Here is a 26,834-nt window from a genome sequence, read left to right as displayed (position 1 = left end):
GATGATGATCTTTCAGCACTTGAGTTGTGGAATGTACTTGTTACCACATATTCTCAAGTATCAGAAGCGAGATTTCTGCAACTCAAGAAACAATTTTCAGGATATCAAGCGAGATGCACGTTCAGTCTTGGAATATATACATGAGATCAATGTTATCCGTATCGTACAATACGGACGCGTATCGTATAGGTCAAAGAAACCTATACGATACGTATTCAATATGCAATACGCGTGCGTATCATACGCGTATCGCACGATACGGGCGATACACCCCCGTATCGTACGATACGGGTTAAAACACAAAATTTTTTATTTTTTAAAGTTTAAACACTCCTCCCTCTCTCTCTTCTTGTATTTAAAGACTTCAAGAGACGTAGGAGGGAGAGATTTTGCACATTTTTATCAAGAATAACCAAGGATTCATCGATTTGGGAGATATTATCGTTAAATCATGAAAGATGATAGCTATATGTTTTGAACTTATAAAATTGTGATGTAATCTAAGTCCTAAAACTCCAAGTCTTAAGACTCTTAGTCTTAAGATTTTATAAAATTTTCAAGTTTAAAATTGTGATGAATGCTTATTATGTTATTTTGATATCTAATTTCTTATTTTTGAATGTGTTGTTGATACTTGATATACATGAATGTTCCTTATGTATGATGATCTTTTTTATATTTGAATACATTTTTTCTTGATTTCTGATTTTTTGTTCATTTTTTCAAATTTTTAATAATTTTTCTCTATTTTTTTATTTTTAAATATTTTTGAAAATAAAAAAATTAATTTTACGATACGCTACGCTACGTTTACGATACGTCACGATATAGTGTATAGGTCGGCCCGACCGATACATGATACGCTACGCCTTTTATAACATTGCATGAGATAAAAAATGTCAGCGATCAGCTTGCCATCATAGGGCATCTAGTCAGTGACAGGGACAAGGTACAACAAGCCTTGAGTGGATTGGGGCCAGAATTTGATGTTTTCTGCATTGTTTTAGAAGTATTGCCTGTTCTTCCTTCTTTTGAAGACTTGAAAGCAAAATTGATTAAGCATGAAGCGAGTCGTGTACAGCGACATGAATTTGTTCATTCTGGCGGTCACAATGTATTGGTCACTGGGATCCATGCTTTACAAGGAAGTCGTCCAAGAGTTTGGAACTCACAGGCAGGGATGGAGAGAGGTATCCTTCCTACACCTAACACAAATGCACAGACAAATGTACCACGAAGGATACCTACTTGTTTTTATTGCAATACGAGAGGTCATGTGAAGTCAGAATGCTGGCATAACCCACAGAACAAGGGAAAACAGGTCAGATGTGACAATAAGGTAGCAGGGTCATCTGTTTCGAACACGATTGCGGCATCGAACATTTCCCCTGATGTGCAGTAGATTCTAATGACAGCATTGTTTAAAGTCAATCTCAAGCAAAATGAGGAAGGACAATGGTATGTGGATTCTGGTGCTGCAGCTCATTTAACTGGTGACGCAGGTAAGCTTTCTAGTGCTCTCTTTTATTTAGCTAAAGGCTCAGTCGTCACATGAGATGATTCCCATCACAAAATATCACATATTGGAAATGCACATTTATCCATGGCTTATTCCTCAATACCCTTAAAGAATGTTCTTGTTGTTTCAAATGTCAAGAAAAATATCATTTCTGTGTCAAAGCTTATTGATGATACTCATTCATCTGTTGAGTTTACTCATTCTTTTGTTTATGTTAAGGATGTTCGAACCAGGAAGACATTCGCCGAGGGTGTTCGCAAAGGAGACATGTACGTTATTAAAGAAGCTCCAAAAGTGTCTAAGTCTTGTGTTTCAGATTCATTCTTTTCCAGTCATAGTGAAGTCAATATCACAGAGTATGATATGCCATCTCTTTGGCACAGTCGTTTAGCACATTGTAGTCGGTCTTTCATTCAAAGCCTTGTTGCAGACGGACTATTACAAAAGTCCAGTCTATGTCCTGTCAGTGAGTCTAGCATGTGCTCAAGTTGTCATATTTGTAAGAGCCATGCTCTTCCTTTTCAATCAATAAATAAGCAAGCTTCAAAGTTAATTGACACAATTTATTCTGATGTTTGGGGGCCTGCTCCTATTTCTTCCTCTTCTGGGAGTAAATATTATGTTGTTTTCATTGATTCTTATTCTCGTTACACTTGGATCCACTTCATGAAAAGCAAATCAGAAGTTTTCCGCTTGTTCACCCAATTCCACGCCTTGGTCCAAAACAAATACTCTAGTAATATCATGCATTTCCAATGTGATGGTGGTGGTGAGTTCATTTCAAATGAATTTACTAAGTACTTATTAAATCATGGGATCACTAGACAGATTTCCTGTCTTCACACACCACAATAGAATGATATTGCTGAAAGAAAACATAGGCACATAGTTGAAAGTGCTCTCAGTATGATGCATAACACTGATGTACCCATGACTTTATGGACTGAAGTCTTCCATACTGCTGTTCATGTTATTAATCGACTGCCACTATCCATGCTTGAAGGAAAATCTTCATTCTTCATTTTACATAAAAAACAACCAAATTGTAAGATTTTCCAGAAATCTGTCTCTCCGGCCTGAAACAAGAGTGATTGAGTAGAGAAGGTAGAAGCCGATGGAAGAGAAGGTGCAGTTGGCGTGAAAAAACACACTGCAATCCTTAATCACTGTTATTAAGATAACCTAATCAGATTACAACAGTTTGTACAAAAATATGTAAAAAATTACAAGTATGCCACCGCCTAGTAAGCCTGGGCACCGGGCCGGGCCGCTGCCGGGTACCCGGTACCTGGCCCGACTCGCGCCCGGGTTCGGGCCTTGAAAAATGGTTTAACGGGCCTTTTTTATCGGGCCCAGCCCGGCCCGGTAATTAACGGGCCGGGCTCGGGTTTAAAATATATGTTGTCGGGGGCCCGAAAAGCCCGGTTACTTATTTAAAAAAAAAATTATGTTAGGGTTTCTTCAACTTGCATTCTTTCTCTCCCTTTCCAGACTTCAAGCCATCGACCATCGTTCATTCAGCCCTGCAACTGCTTGAAACTCCTCTGCGTTTGGTTCTCTGAGTCCCTGTCGCCCATCAAGGTTAGGAAGATTCTGCATAATATCCTCAATCCACTGCCCTCTGACCGTCCCCACCACCCTTCTGTGTGTGAAGGTGAAAGAGGGAGAGGGATTGATTCAAGGGGAAGCCTTGCTGCCACCTCGAACAACCTCTATTCTGTTAGTCCCTGAGAAGTTGCCGCCTTCGTCTGCTTGAGGCTTGTATCCTTTAGCTTACCTCCCCACTCTGATTGACGAGTGAGACTGATGGAGAACAAAGGGAGTGTGGGAAGAGGGAAATTAAAAGGGAGGGGGAAAGGAAAAGAGGGAGGGTGCAGAGCAACGGAAGAAGGAGGGAGGCACGACACCCTTCCTTGCCTCTCCTTCCCTTGGGCATTGGATCTGTTCATCACCCTTCTGCTGCTGCGATACCTCTTCTCCCTTCATTTTCCTCCCTTCCTCTTCTTCCCTCTCTCTCGCTAGCTCCCCTGCGACTTCTCAGAGAAAGTCCAGCCCAACAACCAGGCCTGGCCCGAGAAAGCCCGACCTGGCCTGGCAATAATCAGGCCGGGCCGGGCCTCGGGCATACACAAAAGCCCGAGGCCCGATAATACAAAAGCCTGGCCCGGCCCGATAAAGAACGGGCCGGGTCTCGGGCTGGTCTGATGACTTTAACGGGCTTGCATTTGGACATTTTTTTCGGGCCGGGCAGGCCTGCATTTGGACATTTTTTTCGGGCCAGGCCGACCGGCCCGATGCCCAGCCCTACCGCCTAGTATATTTGGGTGTGTGGATATAAAAGAATGAGATCAGGTCGTCTGGACAGACCCGATCCTGGGCGCACAAACTTAATAGCCCCCCTCAAGTTGTGCATGAGATTTGATCATGCATAACTTGTTCTTCAATTCCCAAAAGTGTTGTCCTGTGAGTCCTTTGGTGAAGAGGTCAGCTACTTGTTCACTGGTGGGTACATAAGTAGGCAAGATCTCGACTTCTTCAACCTTCTGACGGATGAAGTGTTGATAAAACTCTATGTGTTTGGTGCAATTATATAGAATGGGGTTGAAGGCAATTTTTATCGCACTTTGGTTGTCACATAGTAACGATGACGGAGGGCTGAGTTCTCCAAGCAAATGGCGTAACCATGACGCTTCAGCTGTCCCAGCAGCCATCGCTCTATATTCTTCCTCAGTGCTAGATCGAGCAACCGCGCGCTGCTTCTTACTGCTCCAACAAATGAGATTAGAATCAAGAAAAAGACAGAAACCTGAAACTGATCGTCGATCATCGGGATCTCCTGCCCAGTCTGCGTCAGTATAGGTATAAATGCGATGTCCAAGCGTAACATTGGGGCATCTTGTGTAGACTAGTCCATCTCCAAGAGTAGCTTTGAGATACCGTAAGATTCGCTTAGTGGCATCCATATGTCCTTCCGTGGGTGCATGCATAAATTGAGAGATTTGATTTACAACATATACTATGTCTGGGTGTGTAAAAGTGAGGTATTGTAACATACCAACAATGCTGCGATAGAATGTAGGATTGAGATATGCAGCAGTTCCATCAGAGGCAGTCAATTTAGTGTTGAGAACACTAGGAGTAGTTATGGGTTTGCAATTAATCATGCCTGCCTTGTCCAAAATATCAAGAGTATACTTATGCTGCGTAAGAGTCAATCTATCGTCTGTCCTGTCAAGTTCAACACCCAAGAAGTATCCTAATTCGCCGAGATCCTTCATCTTGAATTCTTGCTTCAACATATCTTTAACATAAAGATATATGTGAAGAAGAATTATTAGTGATAACAATATCATCAATATAGATAAGTAACCAAGTGGTAGATAAATAAAGAGTGATCGAAAGAACTTCGGAGAAAACAAACTTGTTGTATATGATGAGAAAACCGATCGAACCATGACCTAGAAGCCTGCTTCAACCCATATAGAGACTTGTGTAACTTACATACTCATTTTTGAGGATCATGTGTAGCGTAGCCGGGAGGTTGCTTCATGTATACTTCTTCCTTTAGAATCCCATGAAGGAAGGCATTTTTGACATCCAACTGATAGAGAGTCCATGCATATGAGACTGCAAGAGAAATAATTACGCGGATTGTTCCCATCTTGATGACCGGATTGAATGTTTCATTACAATCTTTCCCGTATTGTTGAGTGAAGCCTCGCGCCACAAGGCGAGCTTTATATCGATCAATGCTACCATCAGGCTTATATTTCAGTTTGTAAACCCATTTTGGAGCCCACAACATTCTTACCAACTGGACGAGGAACAATCTGCCAAGTCTGAGACTCATTCAAGGCTGCCATTTCCTCATTCATAGCTTCAACCCAACATTTTTCCTTACTCGCATGTTGATAACATTTTGGTTCCACCTTTTTGCTGACTTCTGTCATAAAAAGCTGAAAATCTAAGGAAAAATTGTTATAGCTCACCCATCTATCAATAGGATGCCGTACGCGTTGTGATTTGCGTAGAGCTGCGGTAGGGACTGACCGCCGAGAATACACCAAGCCTGAGAAGCGGTTATCTATAGGTGGATCATTGGGCTGAGAGGATGAAGGCAGGCTATCCAAGAAAGTGGTGCTGTCCAAGGAACTATTGACAAATTTTTCGGGCTTGTAGAAACACGCAACGAAAGAAGAGAAAGAAAAGCCACACAGGATTTACGTGGAAAACCTCAGAAAGAGGTGAAAAACCACGGGGAAGCTCTAACCTAAGGGCAAAACCGCAACCCTTGGAGAGAGAAAACTTCATTCACTTAATCAACAATTACAATAAGTGATTAGAATTAAAAGAGGGAGGAAGAGAGATGGGGAAAGAGGTGAAAAACCACGAGGAAGCTCTAACCTATGGGCAAAACCGCAACCCTAGGAGAGAGAAAACTTCATTCACTTAATCAACAATTACAATAAGTGATTAGAATTAAAAGAGGGAGGAAGAGAGGACCGCCTAGGGAACCGAGCCCATCCTCGGTTCCCGTGCCAGTGGGTACCGGGTCCATATCCGGACCCGGTTCCCTATAACACTGTATTCTAACAGGGCTCATCAACAGCTTGCTCTCTCTGTTCAGGCAACATTGCCACCCCTTGTCTTAAAATTTCAGCATGTAACCAAGTATTATATACCTCATTTTTATCATTGAGTGTCACAGAAGGCGCCTTTGGATCATGTAACCTGTTTTCATAAAAAACAACATGATGTGAAATATGCACACGCGCAGTTTTAGGATTGTAACATCTATGGCCCTTGTAATTTTCTGCATACCCCATAAATCTGCACAAAACAGCACGATCTTGAAATTTGTTTCTTAAGGAAACATCAATATGCTCGTAGCACACACATCCAATGACCAAAAACACGCAATTCCTCATAATGTGGCTGGTCCTGATGTAATAGAAAGAATGGTGATTTGCCATCAAGCAAAGCCAATGACAGTTGGTTTATAACATGGACAGCCGTATGAAAAGCCTCGGTCCACAATGTCATAGGTAAATCTGTGTCATGCATCATGCTGAGCACACTTTCAACGATATGCCTATGTTTTCCTTCAGCAATTTCATTTTGTTGAGGTGTATGCGGGCATGAGATTTGTCTAGTGATCCCATGATTTAGTAAGTACTCAGTAAATTCGTTTGAAATAAATTCACCACCACCATCACATTGAAAATGCACAATATCACTGGAGTATTTATTTCGAACCAAGGCATGAAATTGAGTGAACAAGCGAAAAACTTCTGATTTGTGTTTCATGAAATGGATTCAAGTATATCGGGAATATGAATCAATAAAAATGACATAGTATCGACTCCCGGAAGAAGAAGGAATTAGAGCGGGCCCCCAAACATCGGAATATATAGTGTCAAAAAGCTTTGAAGCTCTTTTATTGATTAATTGAAAGGGAAGGACATGACTCTTACAGATGTGACAACTCGAGCACATGCTGGACTCACTAACTGAATTCAGACTGGACTTATCTAAAAGCGCGTCTGCAACAAGACTTCGAACAAAAGACTGACTATAGTGAGCTAACCGACCGTGCCAAATGGACGGCTTATTATACTCTGCGACATTAACTTCACTATGACTTGGAAAAGATGAATCTGAAAGATAAGGTTTTGACATCTTTGGAGCTTCTTCAAGGACATACATATCTCCTTTGCGAGTGTCCTCAGCGAATGTCTTCTTGGTTCGAGCATCATTGACATAAACAGAAGATGGTGTGAGTTTAATAAAGGAATGAGTATCATCAATAAGTTTGGACACTGAGATAATATTTTTCTTGACATTTGGAACAACAAGGACATTCTTTAATGGTATGGAAGAACGACCCATAGATATTTGTGCATTTCCAATGTGCGATATTGTGCAATGGGAACCATCTCCCGTGACAACTGAGCCTTGATCTAAATAAGGGAAAACACTAGAGAGATTACCTGTGTCACCAGTAAAATGGGCTGCTGCTCCAGAGTCCACATACCATTCTCCTTGCTCATTTTGTTTCAAGTGGAGTCTAGATAGGGCTGTCATTAAAAGCTGTTGCACGTTTGTTGAAATATTTGATGTCGCATTTGAGCCGGATGATGATGAAGCTGACCCTACTGCTGCCTTGTTCTCGCGCCTGATCTGGTTATTTTTGTTCTGAAGATTGTGCTAACATTCTGATTTTAAGATTGTGCTAACATTCTGATTTTACATGCCCCCTTTTGTTGCAATACAAGCAAGTAGGAACCCTTCTAGGCGTGGTAGATGTAGTATTCATGCCTGGTGGTATTGGGAGAATACCTCTTCCCATTCCTACCTGAGGAGTCCAAGGACGGGTGCGATTCCCATGCAGTGCGTGTGTCCTTGTAATCAGTACATTGTGGCTGCTGGAAGGAATCAAGTTTTGTCGCTGTACACGACTAGCTTCGTGCTGAAATAACTTGGCCTTCAGATCTTCAAAGGATGGGAGGACAGGTAGAACTTCCAAAGCTGTGCAAAATATGTCAAAATCTGTTCCCAGTCCACTTAAAGCTTGCTGCACCTTGTCATTGTCGCTGACCGGATGTCCAATGACAGCAAGCTGGTCGCTTACATTTTTTATTTCATTCAAATATTTCAAAATTGTACGCGTCCCACGCTTGATGTCCTGAAACTGCCTTTTTAATTGTAGAAATCGTGCTTCCGATACTTGAGAGTACGTCGTGGCAAGCATAGACCACAACTCTAGGGCTGTTAAATCATCATCAATGCCTCCCAATACTTCCTCTGACAGAGTAGAAGTAATGTAGGCAACAAGAGACTGGTCGTGAGCCAGCCAAACTTCATACTCAGGGTTGTTTCCAGTAAGAGTTTCATACTCAAATCTGATCTCAGTCCCCGCAGCTTGATCTGCCACTACAGTCCTCTTCACTTCACGGTTGATGCACTTTGGAGGCGCTGGGGTGGTGCCATCGATATGTCCATAGAGTCAATGGCTCTTAATAAACGGGACTATTTGATGTTTTCAAGTCAAATAGTTGTTGTGATTCAATTTTTGGGAGATAAGTTGGGAGAGAAAACTGTAGGATAAGAGAGAGGAGTTTCGCTGGTCCATGGCTGAATAATGAGAGCAGAAATCGAAGAGGAATAATGGAACGGGTTAGGTATTTTGTGTAATGGTTTGGTTTGGAGTTTGGACAAAATTAGGACAAAGGAGATTAGGATTATGGGATGTAGAAATTAAATGGAACAAAATTAGGGTAGATAACACAGAGGTAGAATTTAGGGCAAGTACTGGAATTAGGGCAAATCACGCCAGGACTGAATCCACTTACCAGAGGACGATGCTCAACCTGGCTCTGATACCATGTAAGATTTTCCAGAAATCTGTGTCTCTCCCGCCTGAAACAAGAGTGATTGAGTAGAGAAGGTAGAAGCCGATGGAAGAGAAGGTGCAGTTGGCGTGAAAAAACACATTGCAATCCTTAATCACTGTTATTAAGATAACCTAATCAGATTACAACAGTTTGTACAAAAATATGTAAAAAATTACAAGTATGCCACCCCCTAGTATATTTGGGCGTGTGGTTATAAAAGAATTGGATTGGGTTGTCTGGACATACCCGATCTTGGGCGCACAAACTTAACACAAATTATGATGAGCTACGTGTTTTTGGATGCATTTGTTATGTTTATGTTGATGTTTCTTTGAGAAATAAGTTTCAAGATCGAGCTGTCATGTTTAGATTTGTGGGTTATGCAGAAAATTATAAAGGCTATCGCTGTTACAATCCAAAAATTGGACGCGTGCATATTTCACGACATGTTGTTTTTGATGAACTTAGGTTGAAGGATTTAAAGGAGCCACATGCAACACTTAATGTTAGAAATGATGTATATGACTCATGGCTAAATGCTGAAATATTCGACCAAAGAGCTGATACACACCACGCGCAACATGACAGAACTATTGATGAGTTCGAGACAACCACAAACACTCAGATGGATAGCATACCTTCATCTACTCAGACCAACAACATGAGCATGACTTCACCTAATTGGTTTTCAGGAATGGTGTATAATCGACGATGAGTTCCAGCTGATTCAGAAACTGCCACTACTTGTCCACATAGATCAAAACGTGTGCGGCACCCTATTGATAGATGATAAGTTATGGTAATTTCTCTTTGGATTTTCAGCTCTTCATGACAAAATTAAACAAAAAGGTGGAGTCAAAATGCTATGAGCAAGCGTGCAAAAGCAAACATTGGATCGAGGCCATGAATGAAGAAATGACTGCCTTAAATGAATGTCAAACATGGGAGATTGTTCCTCGTCCAGATGGTAAGAATGTAGTGGGCTCAAAATGGGTTTACAAACTCAAGTATAAACCTGATGGAAGCATTGATAGATATAAGGCTCGACTCGGCTAGAGGCTTCACGCAGCAGTACGGTGAGGATTATGATGAGACTTTCAGTCCAGTCATCAAGATGGGAACGATCTGGGTTATCATCTCTCTTGCCGTCTCATATGGTTGGAATTTATATCAGTTGGATGTTAAAAATGTTTTTCTTCATGGCTTTCTAAAGGAAAAAGTTTATATGGAACAACCTCCAGGATATTTTCCAATGATCCAACCAAATGGGTGTGCAAATTACAAAAATCATTGTATGGGCTTAAGCTAGCATCTCGTTCATGGTTCGATGCTGGTTTCCTCAGAAGTTGACTTTATTATTCCTTATTCATCTATCATTCAGGTGAAGTTACCATTTGGCTACTTATATATGTAGATGACAAAGGCTACTCTTGGGGATGGACTCATCTACACAAGATAGTCAACTGTTTTGCATGGCCACAACATTTCCACTTATACTGATGCAGATTGAGCAGGTGATCCAGACGATAGACGATCAGTTTTTGGTTATTGTCTTTTTCTTGGTTCCAATCTTATTTGTTGGAGTAGCAGGAAACAACATGTAGTTGCCAGATCTAGCCCTGAGGCAGAATATAGGGCAATGTCTGCAGGCACTGCTAAAGCTTCATGGTTACGTCATCTGCTTGGGGAACTTTCTCTTCCCATTGCTCAGTCATCTCTATTTTGTGACAACAAAGCGCGACCAAGATTGCCTTCAATCCTGCTTTACATAATCGCACTAAGCATATAGAGATTGATCAACACTTGATTCGTCAAAAGGTTGCGGAAGACGAGATTGTTCCCACTTATATATCCACGTCTGAACAAGTGATTGATCTTTTTACCAAGGAACTCATAGGGCATCATTTCTGGGAATTGAAGAACAAGTTGCGCATGATCAAACCCCATGCACGACTTGAGAGGGGCTGTTAAGTTTGTACGTATGGATCGGGTCACCCAGACCCGACCCATTTGATCCACATGGCCAACACATCATGGGCGGTGGCATACTTGTAAATCTTATTGTTATTTTGTGTATTTTATGATGTACCCTAAATCGTGATTAGTACATAATGATAACAAGAGGCAGATGTCATTTGTTGCTGCTCTCTTTCATCTCTCTCTTGCTTGGAGCCCACTTCTCTCTTCCTCCTCTTGCATCTAAGTTCATTCGGTGGTTTGGTATTAGATATCAAAATCTTACAGTACTTACTTGTCATGTTGCCACATTTACTTCGGCTCTAACATTTGTTCTTTTTTTTTCTTAAACACAGCTTGAATGTCAATAACTTTAATAATTTTCTGTTAATCGGTGCGTCTATTTCTCCCTGGTGTTGATCGGTGAGGCACATTGACATATTATTTTCTTACAATTTCAGGTAGTTGTTGCTACTGTAGCATTTGGAATGGGGATCGACAAATCAAATGTTCGTAGAATTATTCACTATGGTTGGCCACAGGTATGATATATCACTTTTTCTTTTCTGTACATTGACATCTGTGTTTGTCCACCAAAGGGGCTTGCTCAATACAGTTTATAGGTTTGGTGGAATAATGGATTTATCTTCTTGAACTTATAAAATAATTGGCACGTTATTTTGGTAGCTATAATTTCAAATCTTTATAATCATCATGTGACTACTCTGTGTTCCCCAAGTTATCTAAAAAAATGCTGAAACTGCTCTTTAGGTTCCATATGCTAAAATGTTTGTGTGACTTTGTGCATGCAATGAGACATCGTCAGTTTTGTGCATCATGTGATGAAATTCTAGAAGCTATTACTTTGCTTTTATTGTTCCATCTTGGCTAGTTACCATATTCCAATAAAAAAATGATAAAAATATGCTATTAAAGCACCAAAATTTGTCATTGACATGTTTACATGAGTACATAGAGCAGTGAATTCAGCCTCATGTCTACTAACAATTATGTAATCACTAACCACTAAAGAGTGGACAATAAATACATGCCAACCTCTAACTGTTAACCAACATTTTTGGCTTACTTTTTAGGGTTTTGGTTTCTGCTGGCATTCAACATTTCATATCCCTTCATGCTATTCTGCTTATAAATCTCGTAAAAATGGCCATATCGAGTTAAACATTGTTGGAACATTGCATGTGATGGCTGTTACATCAGTCACTGTAAACTTTCTTCATCAACTTGTGCTTGTTCAGCCACTTTGCTAACATTATGGTTCAGTATTGGGTGCTAAGTCACATGGGTATGGGTACGCTGGTATCTAGATATGGGTATGAACACGACAACTTTAAAAAATGTGGGTACGGGGATATGGCAGGAATTAGGATATATGTATGTATGTAATATGTATATTATATATATGCAAAATGACACAAAAAACTCAAAATAAGGGCATCTTTTGAATAAACAAGTGATTTTAAATAAAAAACATTACATGCTAATGGACAGCGACTCTAGAAACAAAATGAAACTGACTTGGAAAAAATTAAATCACGTAAAATTAAGCAGTTTGGATCGGTTTCGATCTAAAAAGTACCCATTTTGGGTACAGTACGACAACACAGGTACGTGGACCTTATTGAAGTACCCGTCTGACTTAGGCTGGGTGTCTTCATCAAGCGTGTTGTTGAATCCTTTGCATGAACATATTGTTGAAATCGTTTTAGAAGTATGTCAATTTCATATAATTGTTAAAATCATTTGTAGAGAAAATTTTCAATTTAAAGCTTGTATAGATTTTGGTCATGGTGAGGCACTCCAGTTTGTCAAGTTATTGATGTATCTTTAGATTTAGCACTGTGAATCTTTAATCCCTTTTTCTCTTGGCTCTGTCAGCATTTTTGTTTCAGAGGCCCAGATTGTAGCTCCAATTATTGTAGTGCAAAAGTGTTCACTTTTGTTGGTTTTGGATGGTACTGTTGCTGGTATGTTCTTGGGACTTGTAATCGTCAATTGTAATTAATATAGGCTCAAAAATATCAACATCTTTTGAAACACGTTTGTTCAGTGCTGAGTTCTTGTGTATCTTTTTTTGTGCTTGGACATGTTCTATTGAAGTGTCTATGATGCTTTAATAGACAGGTAGCACATAGATTATTGACATACAAATGTACAGGGTGAGACATTGTTCAGTTTATTTCAGTTGTGTGTGCATGTTCGATTGTGTGTCATAGCAGCTATCTGTGAAGTCACATGGTTATTGTGCACCTACTTAGATGGATTTATTTATCTAATGCTTTTGGAAATATCCTATATTCCATGCTTTGCATCCTTCTTGTTGTAATTTCATAGCATTAAAATTTGCCATATTTCAGCCGGATGGACATTGCACCTATGCCTTTTATTATAGCACTTAAGTTTAGTCCTTTGGCTATTTGTCCTTAACAAGAAATGATGGATGTCTCTTTTTTGTTTTGTTTTCTGCTGGTCATTTTGTGGTGGGAATGGACTAACTCATCCAAGAGTTTGGAAGCATACTATCAAGAAGCAGGTCGAGCTGGAAGAGATGGAAAATTGGCTGATTGCAGTATGTTTGACTATGTACTTCATTGAAACACTTCTTACTTGACAAGTAATTTTTCTCTTGAAAATACTTGCATGTAGAGGTACTTTTAGAAGGTTGTGGTATACCATCCAATATACGTTAAGTTCATCATTATGAGTATGTTATGAAAATACTTAAAACTGCTTACACATAGTTAGCCTTGCATATATAAAGATAACCTCGCAGCAATGTCTGCTAGAAAAAACTTCATGTTATCAGACATAACAGTAAAATTGTTCTAGCAAGTTAGCATGAAAAAAAAAAGCAGCATAACCCACTCTAGAACACAACAAATCTAATGCATTCAACTCAAATAAAACAAATCAATGCACGATGCTGTAGGAATTGGATAAAACAAATGTAGATGAAGAAGAAACAAGCAGAGGAAGAGGTCATACAATTGAGTATTAGTTAAAACTATTCTCTGGTGAACTTTAAACCTGTGCATATGGACCATGAAGAAGTGATTTTTTCAGCTTCATCAAAGTACTTTCTTTTTTGGTGATATTTTCCTGACTATGAACAACTGTGAGTAGTTGGGTTCCTAAAAGGGCATACAAAAAATTTATGTGGAAATATTACAAGGAGCTGAAGCTAAGTTTGGTTTTGATCTTTATGAGATTGCCAGTTTTGGCTAATCCACTGACAAGAATGACATGTACTTGAACACTTTTTATGGAGACATTGTTAGAAATGAATTTCTTCCTGTACCGTTTCATTATGACATATCACCTGTGTAAGGCTATTCGTTTTGCTTTTCTATTGTTTACTCATGTTGTGTTTTTGGTGCTTGATATACTATTACTAGCGTTTCTTGATTTCTTCTAGATTTATAGTGTAAATGAAAATAATTTATGTAAGATCATGTGGACTATGCATTAAAAGTTCTATTGAGAGTCTGAGACTTTTACTCAGAGAGGGATCTGAAGGTGTTGTAGGTCTATTTATATATGCTTTTGCTACTGATTTCACAGTTCGGCATAACAAGTATATCATCCAAAGCACCCTGACATTTGATATGTTCATGTTAGCTCTCTATGCAGACTTGTCAAGGATACCTACATTGCTGCCTAGTAAAAGAGACGTGGAACAGACGAAGCATTCAACTAAAATGTTGTCTGATTGTTACAGGTACGTCCTAGCTGCTAATAGAGCTGACAATGTTTCAGTTGTAATAGGAACTGACCTAATCTGACCTGACTTTTGGTCCAGAACTAAACAAACCTGAGAATAAATGGTTTGCATATGTATCATCTGATCATTAGCAATTTAGCAGACCTGCCTGAAGTGGGTTCTCTTATCTAGACATTAGAGCAGTTGCAGCCAGACTAGTGCAAAGTGCAAACTGCAAATCTTACTGACTAAAACTGTACAAATCCTCTTACAGGCAACTCAGATATTTTTTGATTTATGTTGGCTGGTTTAGATGCATTTGTTACTCAATTTTAGCATATAACAATTCCAGATACGGGATGAGCGCCAGCTGTTGTCGAGCCAAGATGCTTGTAAAATACTTCGGAGAAGATTTGATTGGCGATGGATGCCATTTGTAAGTTATTTTCCTTTTACACCTAGAAATAATTTTTTCTTGGTTGATAGCTTTGTGCCAGTGGGAATAACCTCCTCTGCTATGCCTGTGCCTTGTGGTCTTATTTGTGTCGATAGCTACATTGTGTGGACATTCTAAAAAGGCCATCACATACATGTTAATGAAACCTGACAGGGTTCATGCATGGCTTGCCATTCAGACACACGGTGCAATGTACTGTGTGGTAAGTGGGTAGGAATTTCCTCCCTACCTGCTGGACAGGACAAAGGTGCTCCTGGCAGCAGGATGGGGTGAAAGGCAGTGGTGGTTGTACCATACTATCGCATGAACCAATTATATAGTATTGTGTATGTGGTATATTGGGTCAGCTTGTTGAGCAGATCATGAGGTGCATCTCATATAGTCTACTGTTCTTTTTTACTTGATATATGCTTTCTGGGTGGTTTATGCCTAACACCAAGCAGATTATAGGTGTGACATTTGTGTGGATGGACCTCCCAAGCTGCAGGATTTTGGAAAGGAAGCGAAGATCTTTCTTCAGTCTCTAACTCCATGTTCAGTGAGTATATTCATATAATGGACAGTGTAGTTCGAGTGGATCTTCTTTGTAAGTTTATATTCATTATATTTTCTGAGAATGGATCTATCCCAACTGTTGCTGTTTTGATTTTTCATATTGCTTATTATAACCAATTTATGCATCCGATAATATGGTATACGAATTATATAATCTCAATGAAACTTTAAAAACTTTCATAAATAAAGTCATAAATCTAGAAAAAATTTGACATCATTTGCAAAACAGGACCATAGGATCACATATATGTAATCATGAATTGCATGAAACATCGAAAATAAAACTATCACAGATAGGTGCTCACATGGACATGCATATATCATGAGACATGGCTGAAAAAGTAAGAAAGTAATATAGTTTAAAATCTTAAACAGATATCAGATGATAACAACATTCACAACAACCGGAAGAGTAAATGCCTTCTATTTCTTGCATGATGTTTGCTTTAGGGCGCGTTTGATGCGCCGGAAATGCACTGTTCATCGAGAAATAAAATTCAAAACTTTGAAATTTTTCCATCGTATCAAACGGAGAAATATTTTTTGGACCGTTTGGTTCCATTCCCGAAAATTTTTTCCGGAAAAAAATTTCCGCCTGGAGGGACGGAAATTTTTTTCCGGAATTTTATTTTTGCCCGTTAGGGCACGCGAGCGCGTCTTCGTGCCCTCCTTCTCCTCCTTCCTGTGCCGCAGCCGCTCCCTCTTCTTTCTCGTCGAGGCACACGCAGACGACGCGCTCTCCATTCTCCTCTCCCTCTCCGCATCAGAGTTCCACGCCTCCACTCCACCCGAGCAGTGCAGCCGCTAGCCTCCTGTCCCTCTCTCTCTCGCAAGGTAGTATCTCTCTCTCATTCGCTCTCTTGTTCCCCTCTCCAAGTAGGCGTTTTGAATGGAGCCTTTTTTAATGCGCTCAAGCAATCTGCCTTTCTGATGTCTGCACTCTTGTTTGTCGTTCATGTAACCCTCTTTCATTTCTCTTTTCTATTGCGTGCTGGATCTCTTCCGTGAGCATCAATCCCCTTCTGTTTTTGTATATTTTTCTGGTTTCTTCTCAGGTGATGTCTGCACTCTTGTTTAATGTTCATTGTGTTCTACTGAGTGAAGCTTGTTCTGTTCCAGCTAGCGTTTGGTTTCAGAGACTTTTTTTTTTCCCTGTTCCAGTGAGCTTTTCCTGTTTTAATGCATACGAAGCATGGATCTATAGTTGATCAAATGAATGATCATTGTACCTCTTCCTTTGAAAAGGGGCAGAAGGTCGGCAAATCAGAATTGTTATAATCGATTGTGTGGGTGATTATATCCGGTCTATACATCCATACATTCATAACCATGTTCTTGCCATATTTTTGTAAATCTGGATAAATGTTTCTTTATCATCAAACTAAGAATTAATTTTCTGAAAATATATTTCTGTACCATCAAACTCAGAAATATAGAATTGGAAATATATTTCTGAGTCATCACACACACACCAAAATTGGAATCGGAAAAATCTTTCCCATTCCATTTTTCCATTTCCTATATTTTCAGAAATATATTTCCAGAAATATATTTCCAGGCCATCAAACCGGCCCCTTAGATAAAAAAATTTCTCCTCATGACACATAAGCTATGTTCACATGGATGGTTTAAGATACTGATGCTTGGTTAGAATTCATATATGTCAATGTGATCTCTGATGCCATTACTGCAGCTAGTGCAGAGCGAGAAATTTCTGGCTAAGGGGCACTATAATGTTAAATTTCAAACTGTAAGGAGCACTCATGTATAAAAAAAGTAAAAACTAAGGAAGTACTAGTGTGTAAATAAGACAAATTTTGTTGGCCGGTGTGGGCAATTGCCCACAACAGCCACAACGTGCCTCCACTACTGACTGCACCCTATTTTTTCTTCAATCTTGGACTTGGGAAAACTTTTGTGCATTCCAATCTTGTCCTTTTTCAAAACCTTTTGAACTTTTTAATATTTTTGGTTGTATCATCTTTTGTTTCCTTAAAGTTTTTTCTTATGCTATGTACATTTATCAATCGACCAGTTTTTTCACATCCTATGGACATGGAAACAAGGCGCGAAGATTTTTAACTTTTTCTTGTGGAAACATGGATGCAAATTGTTTAGTATTATTATGTAACAAGAAAAAATTGCAATTGGTACCTTGTCAAACTCAATCTAAGTGTCTCGAGTAACTTGAGTCATCCCTCAGCCCTATATATATGCCCTCAAGAATCTGCTGTACAAAAAAAAATGATTGGTTTTAGAGTATGGTTAGGATGTAGCATTTGATCTTTATGATATGAGGAATGTCAATGGCACAGATTTGGACTGGATATCTGACCAGCTTGAATTTCTTGTAGGCTGACATAATCGCTTTTCCATTTACAGTGGGCATGTTTTCTAACATCCTGATGATTTTTCTTTGCTATGTTGCTTAATCTATTACTTTCACAGGAGTAACAAAATAAAGTTATCGTGGATTTTTTTTTTTTTTTTGTCATTTCCTCTTCATAGTCCAATATAAAGATGGGTAGTTATGAAACTGGTGCTGCTTCTTTTTAAGAGAATTTTTATGTGAATGAAGTGGATGCTATTTCTCAAGAAAAGAAATTTACACCCTTTAGAATTGAAATTTTTGGAGCACAAGTTTTTTGTTTAAATAGTTCCCATGATTAGAACCTAACTAATCTGCAGTAGCCAGTACAATTGTTTGCATGTTTCTTTATATTGGATCAGAGGCTGCATTTTACACTGTTATTTTTAATCATAAGAACATTCTTATGATGTGATTTGGATCCGTGTGTAAACTGTAAAGTACTCCTCTGTGGGTGAAACACTTATTGCTTTTGTTTCTTCAATTCTTAGGATTCTTGGGATGGTAGGAGTCCCATGCATAGATCTTCATTTTCCTGTGACATGAGAAAACACAAGCTGGGGGAAAAGCCAAACATGAGAATGGTGATTGCTAGAATAAATGAGCAGGTCCTTTCTCTTTTCTCTTTTTTTCCCTTACCGGATTGTTGTTGAACCTTGGGTCTTCATGTTTCTTTGCCAAGTGAGGGTTTGTGCTGTAAAGATTAGGCTTTCCTTCCATATGCTCAAAATCAAACCCACAGTATTTGACGGTTTAAATTTGGTAGCAGCAATATGAGTTTGTGTAATCTGGTTCAGGCAAACCATGTTGTCTTGTCATTTGGTGTACATAATGGTGAATAATTCCTTTCAGAAGAAATGGGATCCTTTACCTCCTGCTTTCCCACAACTTGTAAACATTCTTCAGTGGTCTGTACCATCTTTATATTGATTTTCTTTCGAGGCAAATCAAGACATAAATGTAGTTTTTTTTTTTTTTTTCCTTATTCTGTTTCATCTGGATTCATGCTTAGGAATGAAGCTAGAATAGGGAGAACAAGTGAGCCAACAAATGGAAACAGTTAAGAAGGTCATGTTCTTTTCCCTTTTGGAGTGGGGGGATGAAGAAAAGAAAGTGCTTCCTCTCTTCTTGTCTTTTCTTTTAGGATCCTAGCCCTTTCCCTGTTTCAAGTATAGTGCATAGTGCATACATTTGTATGTCTATCTTATTATTGATTAAATGCAGAGTAATTTTTACGTGAAACAAGGTGAGAGTTTTTTGGTAGTTATAGTTTTGTTTATTTTTTTTAAACCTTGGTTTGATAGATTAGCAGCTTAAATCTTGCACAAACGAAAGACGCAGAGGAATTCAATTTCAGCTAGTTTTAGAAAATTTTTATTGATTTGAATGTAACCTTAATGCAGCAGGAAGAACTTCCTAAAGATCAACTGTGGTGGAGAGGTCTTGCTCGCATTTTAGAAGACAAAGGATATGTACAAGAGGGCGATGATGTGGTATGCATTTTGAGGATAGTCTTTGTCCCTAGTTTATGCATCACAATCTCAGGAAAAGTATTTCTTCATGTTTTTACATGTTTGAAGCAGATTATGTTTGTGCTCGATTAAAGTCTGTTTGGATAATTTTATCCAATTCACTCACTTGTAAACTATGCATATTATTTTTTTTATTATATAATCTTGAAAGACGGGATGTTCTGGTAACTATTGCTTAATGTCCTCTTCGCTTTAGTATGTTTACTTCTTTGTCACACATCTATCAATGCAAATCAGGTTGGGTTTTATATCATATAGCCAAACCTGCCACATGATGAACCACTTCTTTGTTGCCTTTTGTTGTAGCTGTTTTGGTACTGCTCATTTCCTCTTTTTTCTCTGATTTTCTATCGCTAACCAGGAATCTGCTTGTTCAGTCATCAGCATCCAGACCTCCTGTTCTGTGTGTCATCATTTGATGAACTTGTCTATAAGAAAATCAAGACATGATCACGTAACCCAAAATTGGCTCACATCTTACGGGTACTACTGTCAGAAAGCAATCATCATAGGATTATCTACAACTGTTTTCATGTTAGTTACCTTGTGCGAACCAGTATCTTGAAGTTTAGTAACTCCTTGCCTTTGAATGTTGATCCAGTCACAATCATTTTCAGCATTTTGAAGCAAAACAACTTGCAGATTTGAATTCCTTGCTAATTATTGCTTGCTTAATATTCGTATACAAATGCAGGTACATGTATCCATTAAGTGCCCGGAATTGACTGCCCTTGGCTTGCAGTTTGCTCACATGAAAATGGAAACGACATTGTATGCTTACCCTGAAGCTGACATGTTGCTGGCCATGCGGACCAGGCTGTGTATATCCAGTGCATCTGATTGGGGGCGAGGATGGGCAGACCCCTTGATTAGGCAGCAGCGCTTGGGTCAAAAAAGGAAGAGGAGACAGAGGAGACACCAAAGAAAACAACATCAAGAACTAAGAACTTCTAGAGGAAGGATTGCAGCAAAGCTATTTAAAAACAGTCACTAACTAATGAAACGCGAGGGCTTTTATCCAATAAAGAAGGAATTACAAATAAGATAAATGACACCATTGGCGCTTGCAGCAAATTTTTTTAGCAGGTATATAATGTCTTCACTGCTGCAGGCATATTATAGGTAGGGTTTCACTTTGGCCACCCAATATTCTTATGTCATGCCCATAAATTGACCGTCTATTGCAGTAATCAATTGACCAAAGTTTATCCAATTATACATGGACAATGTGTGTATGCACACATACACTCGTGCACACACCCACACGCAGAGTTTAGTAGATGAACCTAAACCGAAGTTAGGCCTATGAATAAATGTAGAGTGATGTTATAATGATACAATTGAAACTTGACATGACATGTCTGGCTAGCTAAGGTAACAAAAGTTGACATTTTTTCTTTAAATGTCATTGACTTGACAGCCAGATCTTAAAAGGGTAATAAATGCTGAGAACGGTGTGATTATCTTATTTGTTTATTTTGAAAATATCATATATGCTTGTGATGCGCAACCCAATAAATGAGGATATCCACCTGGCCAAGGGTTGGAGTTTAGATATTGAAAGTGGAAATTTAAGGAGGTCAAAAACCATAACCGCTCTGGTACCTGGCATAATCTGGTAACATCTACCTAATGCCATAAAGTCATCTAGTTTATTTCTATACTCATCTAGTTTCTATATCGTTCCTTGGACGTGACATTTCCCTGATATTTTTAAAATGGCACACGATTTTCCACTGCCAAAAAGCTCTCCAGTATGACAACTTTGTGGCCACACTTTTAATCGAAGCCTCTCTGAAATTATCATCTCTTAGTTTTACTGTTCATTAATAGTTTTTTTTTTTCCACAAGAAAAGCATAACTAACAGGATTTCATGTTAGTTGAGGTCGACTGTTGCCCTTAAAACATTCCTGATAGTTATTGCCAACTGTTGATGCTTGTTTTTCAGTTATCTGGACAATCTGCGACTCCCACCCACTCACTTCTTTGCTTGTCAATGTCAAGGTGATCGTATGTTAACTCATGCTGATTTGTTTGACAGGACAGTGTTAAATATAGCGGATGACAACCAAATGTTATACATAATAGATTAGTTCAGAGGTCACAATCTTAACTGGATGATGCAAAGTGATTTTTAAAGAACTGAGACCCTTGTTGGGTATGGAAGGTAGACTGCATTCGCTAAAGAATTCACGTGAAGTAGACAGTTTACCTGCTCCTGGAATGAAGTAATTTTCATCTTCTGGCTTATCCCTTGGCCCTTGCCCATTATTTCAGAAAGGGGATCACCTTTTTTTATTGTTCTCATAAAGGGTCGCACCTGTCGTGAAAACTATCAAATAGAAGGCCTGAGGTAAATTTCCATTAACCTGAAAGACAAAATGTAGGTAAAATGATATATATGTAATGAGTGATGGAGGTTAACATTAAGAAAAGAAAAAAAGACCTAATGTTTTGTCTTTTACAAGTCAATAGAATTTACCTTATACCTTTAACAGTTTTCATCAAAAGTGTAATCCTTATCAGAAAAATCATAAAAATGTAATCTTTTTTTTAATTATGGGCAAGGCAGGCTCTGTAACGGAATTTCCCCAGTAAGAAATCATTCTCGTATAACTAGATAGTTTGGCCTTGTTAGTCTTTGTACTTGTAGCGCGTGATCCAAGTAATCTTTTTTATGATTGTTCATTGGTTGACCTTGTTTCCATAATTTTAGCTACTTTTTGTGCTTTTACTGAGGCGTTTTTTGATGTCGATATCATCACAAGGAAACTGTAAAATGACGGAGTCATTTTGTTTTTAATTTATTCGCACTTGTTATTCATGGTTTTTTGTTTATTTTATGAATCAATGATTCAAGTAGGCTGAAGAAATTTTTTAAAAAGTTTCAAAGGTTTTCCTTCGTTGAGATCTTCATAAAGAGCAATATAGATATGCAGCATTTCTAATGAGTTCCCTGGCTCTCATTAGGAAGCTGGACTGACCTGAGGCATGGTTGTGTTGTAGTGGGCCGCTAACTGGCGGTGGCGGTGCACATCTTCCACCATCGTGGTTGTCATCTCTTGTGGTTCCCATTGTGCAAAGAAAAACCTTGCACTTTTCTTATCTTTAGTTTAATGGTAATGGTAAGGATAATATTTCATGAATTTGCTCCAATTTTTAAAACAGATTCAATAGCACTTGTTTATATTCTTTTTTTAAGTGCTTCTTTTTGGTGTTTCATGAGGTTGGAACTGTAAAATTCTAGAATAAAAATTCCCATTTTTTATGAGATGAGAATTGCTTTATCAAACAAAGAATTTTGATTTCTGAATCATAAGATTCATACTTGAATCAAAATTCTGGACTTGTGATTTTACATTAACAGGTGGAATTATGATTTCAGAATTTTAGAATTCTTTTATTTCTCTTTACGGCACATGTCATGATGGTTTTAGTTGATCAGTTATAGAATTTTAATTCATGTTTTATCAAACACATCATTTTCAATTCTCACAAGTTTTGATCTTTGCTTTGAAAAAATAAAATAATACATGAAAGTCCAACATAGGTTCTATTTACGTCAAATCAAATGCCTGCCTATGTCTGACCTATCCATTGAATCATCCAATTCGATGACCATACATACTTCAGTGGCGGAGAACCTCTCATCCAGGAAAAATCCCATTTATAACAAGGCTAGGAACATCCTCCACCATGTTTGAATTGCTTGTGTACGGCAGAGACAAAAAGTCTTCTGCCTGTTTGGTGATCCGCTTAAGTTTTTAGCTGAATCTATTGTAATAGGAAAAAAAAACTAAAAAAACACACATTTTTTTAAACAAAATAATTATCACATTATTTAAATTACAGAAAAATTAAAATGACTTTGTGGACCACTTTGGTACAGGTTTAATTATTCTTGATCGGTTGGTATATTGACTTCTATAATAGGCCTTACTAATGCGGATATAATGGGCTTGGATTCCAATCAGATCCAACAGGTTCCATGTTCTCGTAATCGTATTCTCGGATTCAGAGTCATATTCCACTTTCTAAGTATAAAATTGACAGCATCGGACGTCTGTGTATGTAACGGGTTCAAATCTCGATTTCGATTCAATTGTAAAACTGCACACCAGATTGGAATCCACTTAGTAACCAGATCTAAATCTTTTTTTTACCAGATCTGACTAAATGGTTTCGAGTTGAGATCAGTAATCAGATATACTTGGTCCATTCACACTCTTTCCTGTCGTGGCAAGGTTGCTCAACATTAAGCGAGCATATCCTCAAAGTGGTTAGCGCAACGGTCGGGGCAAAGGCTAGTAGGTGGGTGGTTCTTATTTTTATTCTTGCAAATCAACTCTTTTCGCTGAAAAAGAGGGGCCACTGCAGTGTATGTTGGAACTCAGAAAATGCGACATCTCGAGGTACTAAAAGCAAACCATGTACTTTAAAAGGATAAATAGTTGAGTGGAAACTTTTACTTTCTACCGCACAGTGGGAAACTCCACTTACCAGGAACTTTAAGCGAGCATGTTTTCTTTCCTGTCGTTCGCAAGGTTGCTCAACATTAAGCGAGCATATCCTCAAAGTGGTTAGAGCAACGGCAGGGGAAAAGGCTAGTAGGTGGGTGATTCTTATTTGATTCTTGCAGCATCAACTCTTTCTGCTGCAAAAGAGAGGCCACTGGAGTGTATGTTGAAATTCAAAAAATGCGACATCTCAGATACTAAAAGCAGGCCATGTACTTTAAGAAGATAAAGAGTTGAGTGGAAACTTCTACTTTCTACCGGATAATGGGAAACTCCACTTACCATGAACTTTAAGCGAGCATGTTTTCTTTTTCGAGGCTAAAGTCGGATCTAGTTGTACTAGGCAATAAGGAACCGAATGAATGCTTGGTCCCATGTCGGGCATAATCGAGTGACTTTTAACCTAACTCCAGCTCACCAAGTTCTTGTTTGTTATGAATTTGTTCTAGATCTTCGTCTCTCTATTTGTTGTTGCTGTTTCATATTTTACCAATATTATCAGAGGTAGGTCGATCAGCCTAACTCAATTGATTAAAATCAAACTAGTGGCCAACCAATTTAATTTTGCAGCCAATTCATGAATGTCACGCCTTACGTTTTTTAGAAGTTTTTTTAAGAAATTACTTGAATTTTTATTTTTCATTTTTATTTTTTTTCAAAAATGTTTTTTTTTTTAAACCAACTAACTAAAAAATCGGCTTTTAATTGGGTTGAACCTATGTAGAAAACCGTCAGCCCTTTCGATTCAGTTCACCAAAACAATTTTTTACCTTTAACTATGGATGGTAAGTTGGGTGTTGGAGCATTCCCTGCATTTCACTCTTGCTACATTTTCTGATACTTGACAAAGTCATTTCCAAAATCGCTAAATAGTGTCCACATTTAATCTAAAACTCAAATAACCACTCAGAATGGGCTCTCGTGTTTCCATACAAGCAGTCTATAATTTGCTAAATAGAGACCAGCTATTTTTAAAAAAAAAAAAAACATATAAAAGAAAGAAAAAGACTGTGTCGTTTCTAATTTTATTAATAAAAACTAGTTCTGTAAAATAAATCGGCCAATTTACTAAAATGCCCAACATCGTATTCTGAATCATTTCGCCGGAGGGCAATAGAAAGCAGCAGCTCCCAAGTGGATATTTAAAATCGCGATATACAAAAAGCTGTTTCAAGTTTAAAATATTTAAATCGTGAAATATCCTGTAAATATCGCGAGCAGTTGAATAGCGAGCTGATGTGAGACGCGTCCATCGTTTGACAAAGCCTCCACTGTCTGCAACGATGAGAGCCAAAACATGTCGGGCCCTTTCTTATTGGACCAAGTTGTAACGGACTCGGGTCTCCCGAATCCAACCCAAATCTCAAAGAGTTTCATTCTTTTTTTCTTTTTACTGGTTAATTATTAGCTTGCATAGTTTGAATTAGGGCTTTAAGTTAATTTAATTACGTTTGATTGGTAATTTAAAATTAAAAAAAGAAAACTTCATACAGGCTGATGCTAAACGAATTTAAACAAAAAAAACCTTCATACACTATCCCAATTTGGATTATTTCAATAACTTTCAGGGGTTTGGTGTAATTATTGGGAGGAAAGCTGGTGGGTAGTTTTTTTTTTATGTGAATTCTTGTGATGTCAACAAACATATGTAAGCTGAAGTTTAGGAAAAGCTCCAATCTATGCATTTTGAACAAGTACAATTTGATTTTTGTAAAACTTTTTTACCTCAAGTAGGATGGTGTGAGTAACTGAGAGGTGAATGGTAATTTGAATTATTGTGATGTCAACTTCTTTATGTTGTACATTTGCAAGCTGAAGTACAAGAAAAGCTTCAAATGCATTGAAAACACAGCTCAGCATTCTAAAAAAAGAGGGTATAGAGAATTGACTGATTTCTTTTAAGGCGGTTTAATTAAAAAAAATAATTATTCACATCATGTTGTCATTAGATACAAAAGTAAGCATGAAAATGTAAATAGCCCATAATACATGGGGCAGTAATAAATAAAATAAAGCCATTTCACGAACCCGCACGCTGAACTCGGTTTCCTCGTCTCATGTGTTTGACTTTTAACAAGTACGAAATTACGAAAATATTCCTGCACATTCGTTTAATGACCGAGAGTCTCTCTGAGGGTTGAAACTTCTTTGGGGGTAATTTTGTAATTTCGTTCAGATGACCCCCCCACTCGGTTTGAAAAGCAGTTAACCTTTCACACCGGAAGTCGGCGGGGCAGTCAATGCCTGTTCAATGAAGTTACCCGAGGGCAGTTTAGTAAATTGATCAAACAAGTCGTTCTCAAATCGTGGGCTGCCGAAGTGGCCGCTTTTTCCCAGCCACGACTGGGGGAGGCACCAACCACGTTTGGGCCTTCCGTTTCGACTAAATTACGAGCGCGCCACTCACGACTGACCATCCCGTAACATTCACAAGAAGGTTGCTGTCGGTTAGGATGAATTTCGGGGAGAACCGATCCAAGAACGGGTCCGACTCCACCGCGGACTCTGACCCACTAAGGCCTGGACCCAGCTCAAGTCTGGATCTGGTTTGGGCCAGGCACTATAGGTTCTTGCTGGATGTGAATTGGATATGGGCCATTTAGACTCGAGGTGCATGACCAAATGGGCCTTGGTGAGCTCATAATGTCCTCTTAAGTGTCAGAAACCCTAATTTGCATCATATTGATTTAGGTGAGTAAAACAAACATAAACATGTATCTCATATTTGAATTACTATTATTTTACTTTACAAGTCATCGGAATGTGGATGATGTGACGAGTTATACCTTTCTCGGCCTTTTGGCGACGAAGATT

The 26,834-nt window shown here is 38.6% G+C and overlaps 1 protein-coding gene across 4 annotated transcripts in view; it reads left to right on the top strand.

Annotated features, from left to right (window-relative positions):
- Window positions 1-20,965, top strand: part of LOC116254303 (ATP-dependent DNA helicase Q-like SIM) — a 30,632-nt gene extending 9,667 nt beyond the window's left edge. For 2 of the 4 annotated variants that reach the window (XM_031629611.2, XM_031629616.2), the window contains 8 exons: window positions 11,331-11,411; window positions 13,396-13,459; window positions 14,509-14,608; window positions 14,943-15,026; window positions 15,498-15,585; window positions 18,462-18,578; window positions 19,374-19,463; window positions 20,197-20,965. In XM_031629611.2, coding sequence (XP_031485471.1) covers window positions 11,331-11,411; window positions 13,396-13,459; window positions 14,509-14,608; window positions 14,943-15,026; window positions 15,498-15,585; window positions 18,462-18,578; window positions 19,374-19,463; window positions 20,197-20,496 — 924 coding nt within the window. In that variant the 3' untranslated portion in view covers window positions 20,497-20,965. The remainder of the gene's footprint in view (window positions 1-11,330; window positions 11,412-13,395; window positions 13,460-14,508; window positions 14,609-14,942; window positions 15,027-15,497; window positions 15,586-18,461; window positions 18,579-19,373; window positions 19,464-20,196) is intronic. The other 2 variants (XM_031629613.2, XM_031629612.2) reach the window with 2 other exon arrangements.
- Window positions 20,966-26,834: the final 5,869 nt, after the last annotated feature.

The sequence above is a fragment of the Nymphaea colorata genome, chromosome 5 (assembly GCF_008831285.2).
Source record: "Nymphaea colorata isolate Beijing-Zhang1983 chromosome 5, ASM883128v2, whole genome shotgun sequence".
Lineage (NCBI taxonomy): Eukaryota > Viridiplantae > Streptophyta > Magnoliopsida > Nymphaeales > Nymphaeaceae > Nymphaea > Nymphaea colorata.
This window is presented reverse-complemented; position numbering and strand designations above follow the sequence as displayed.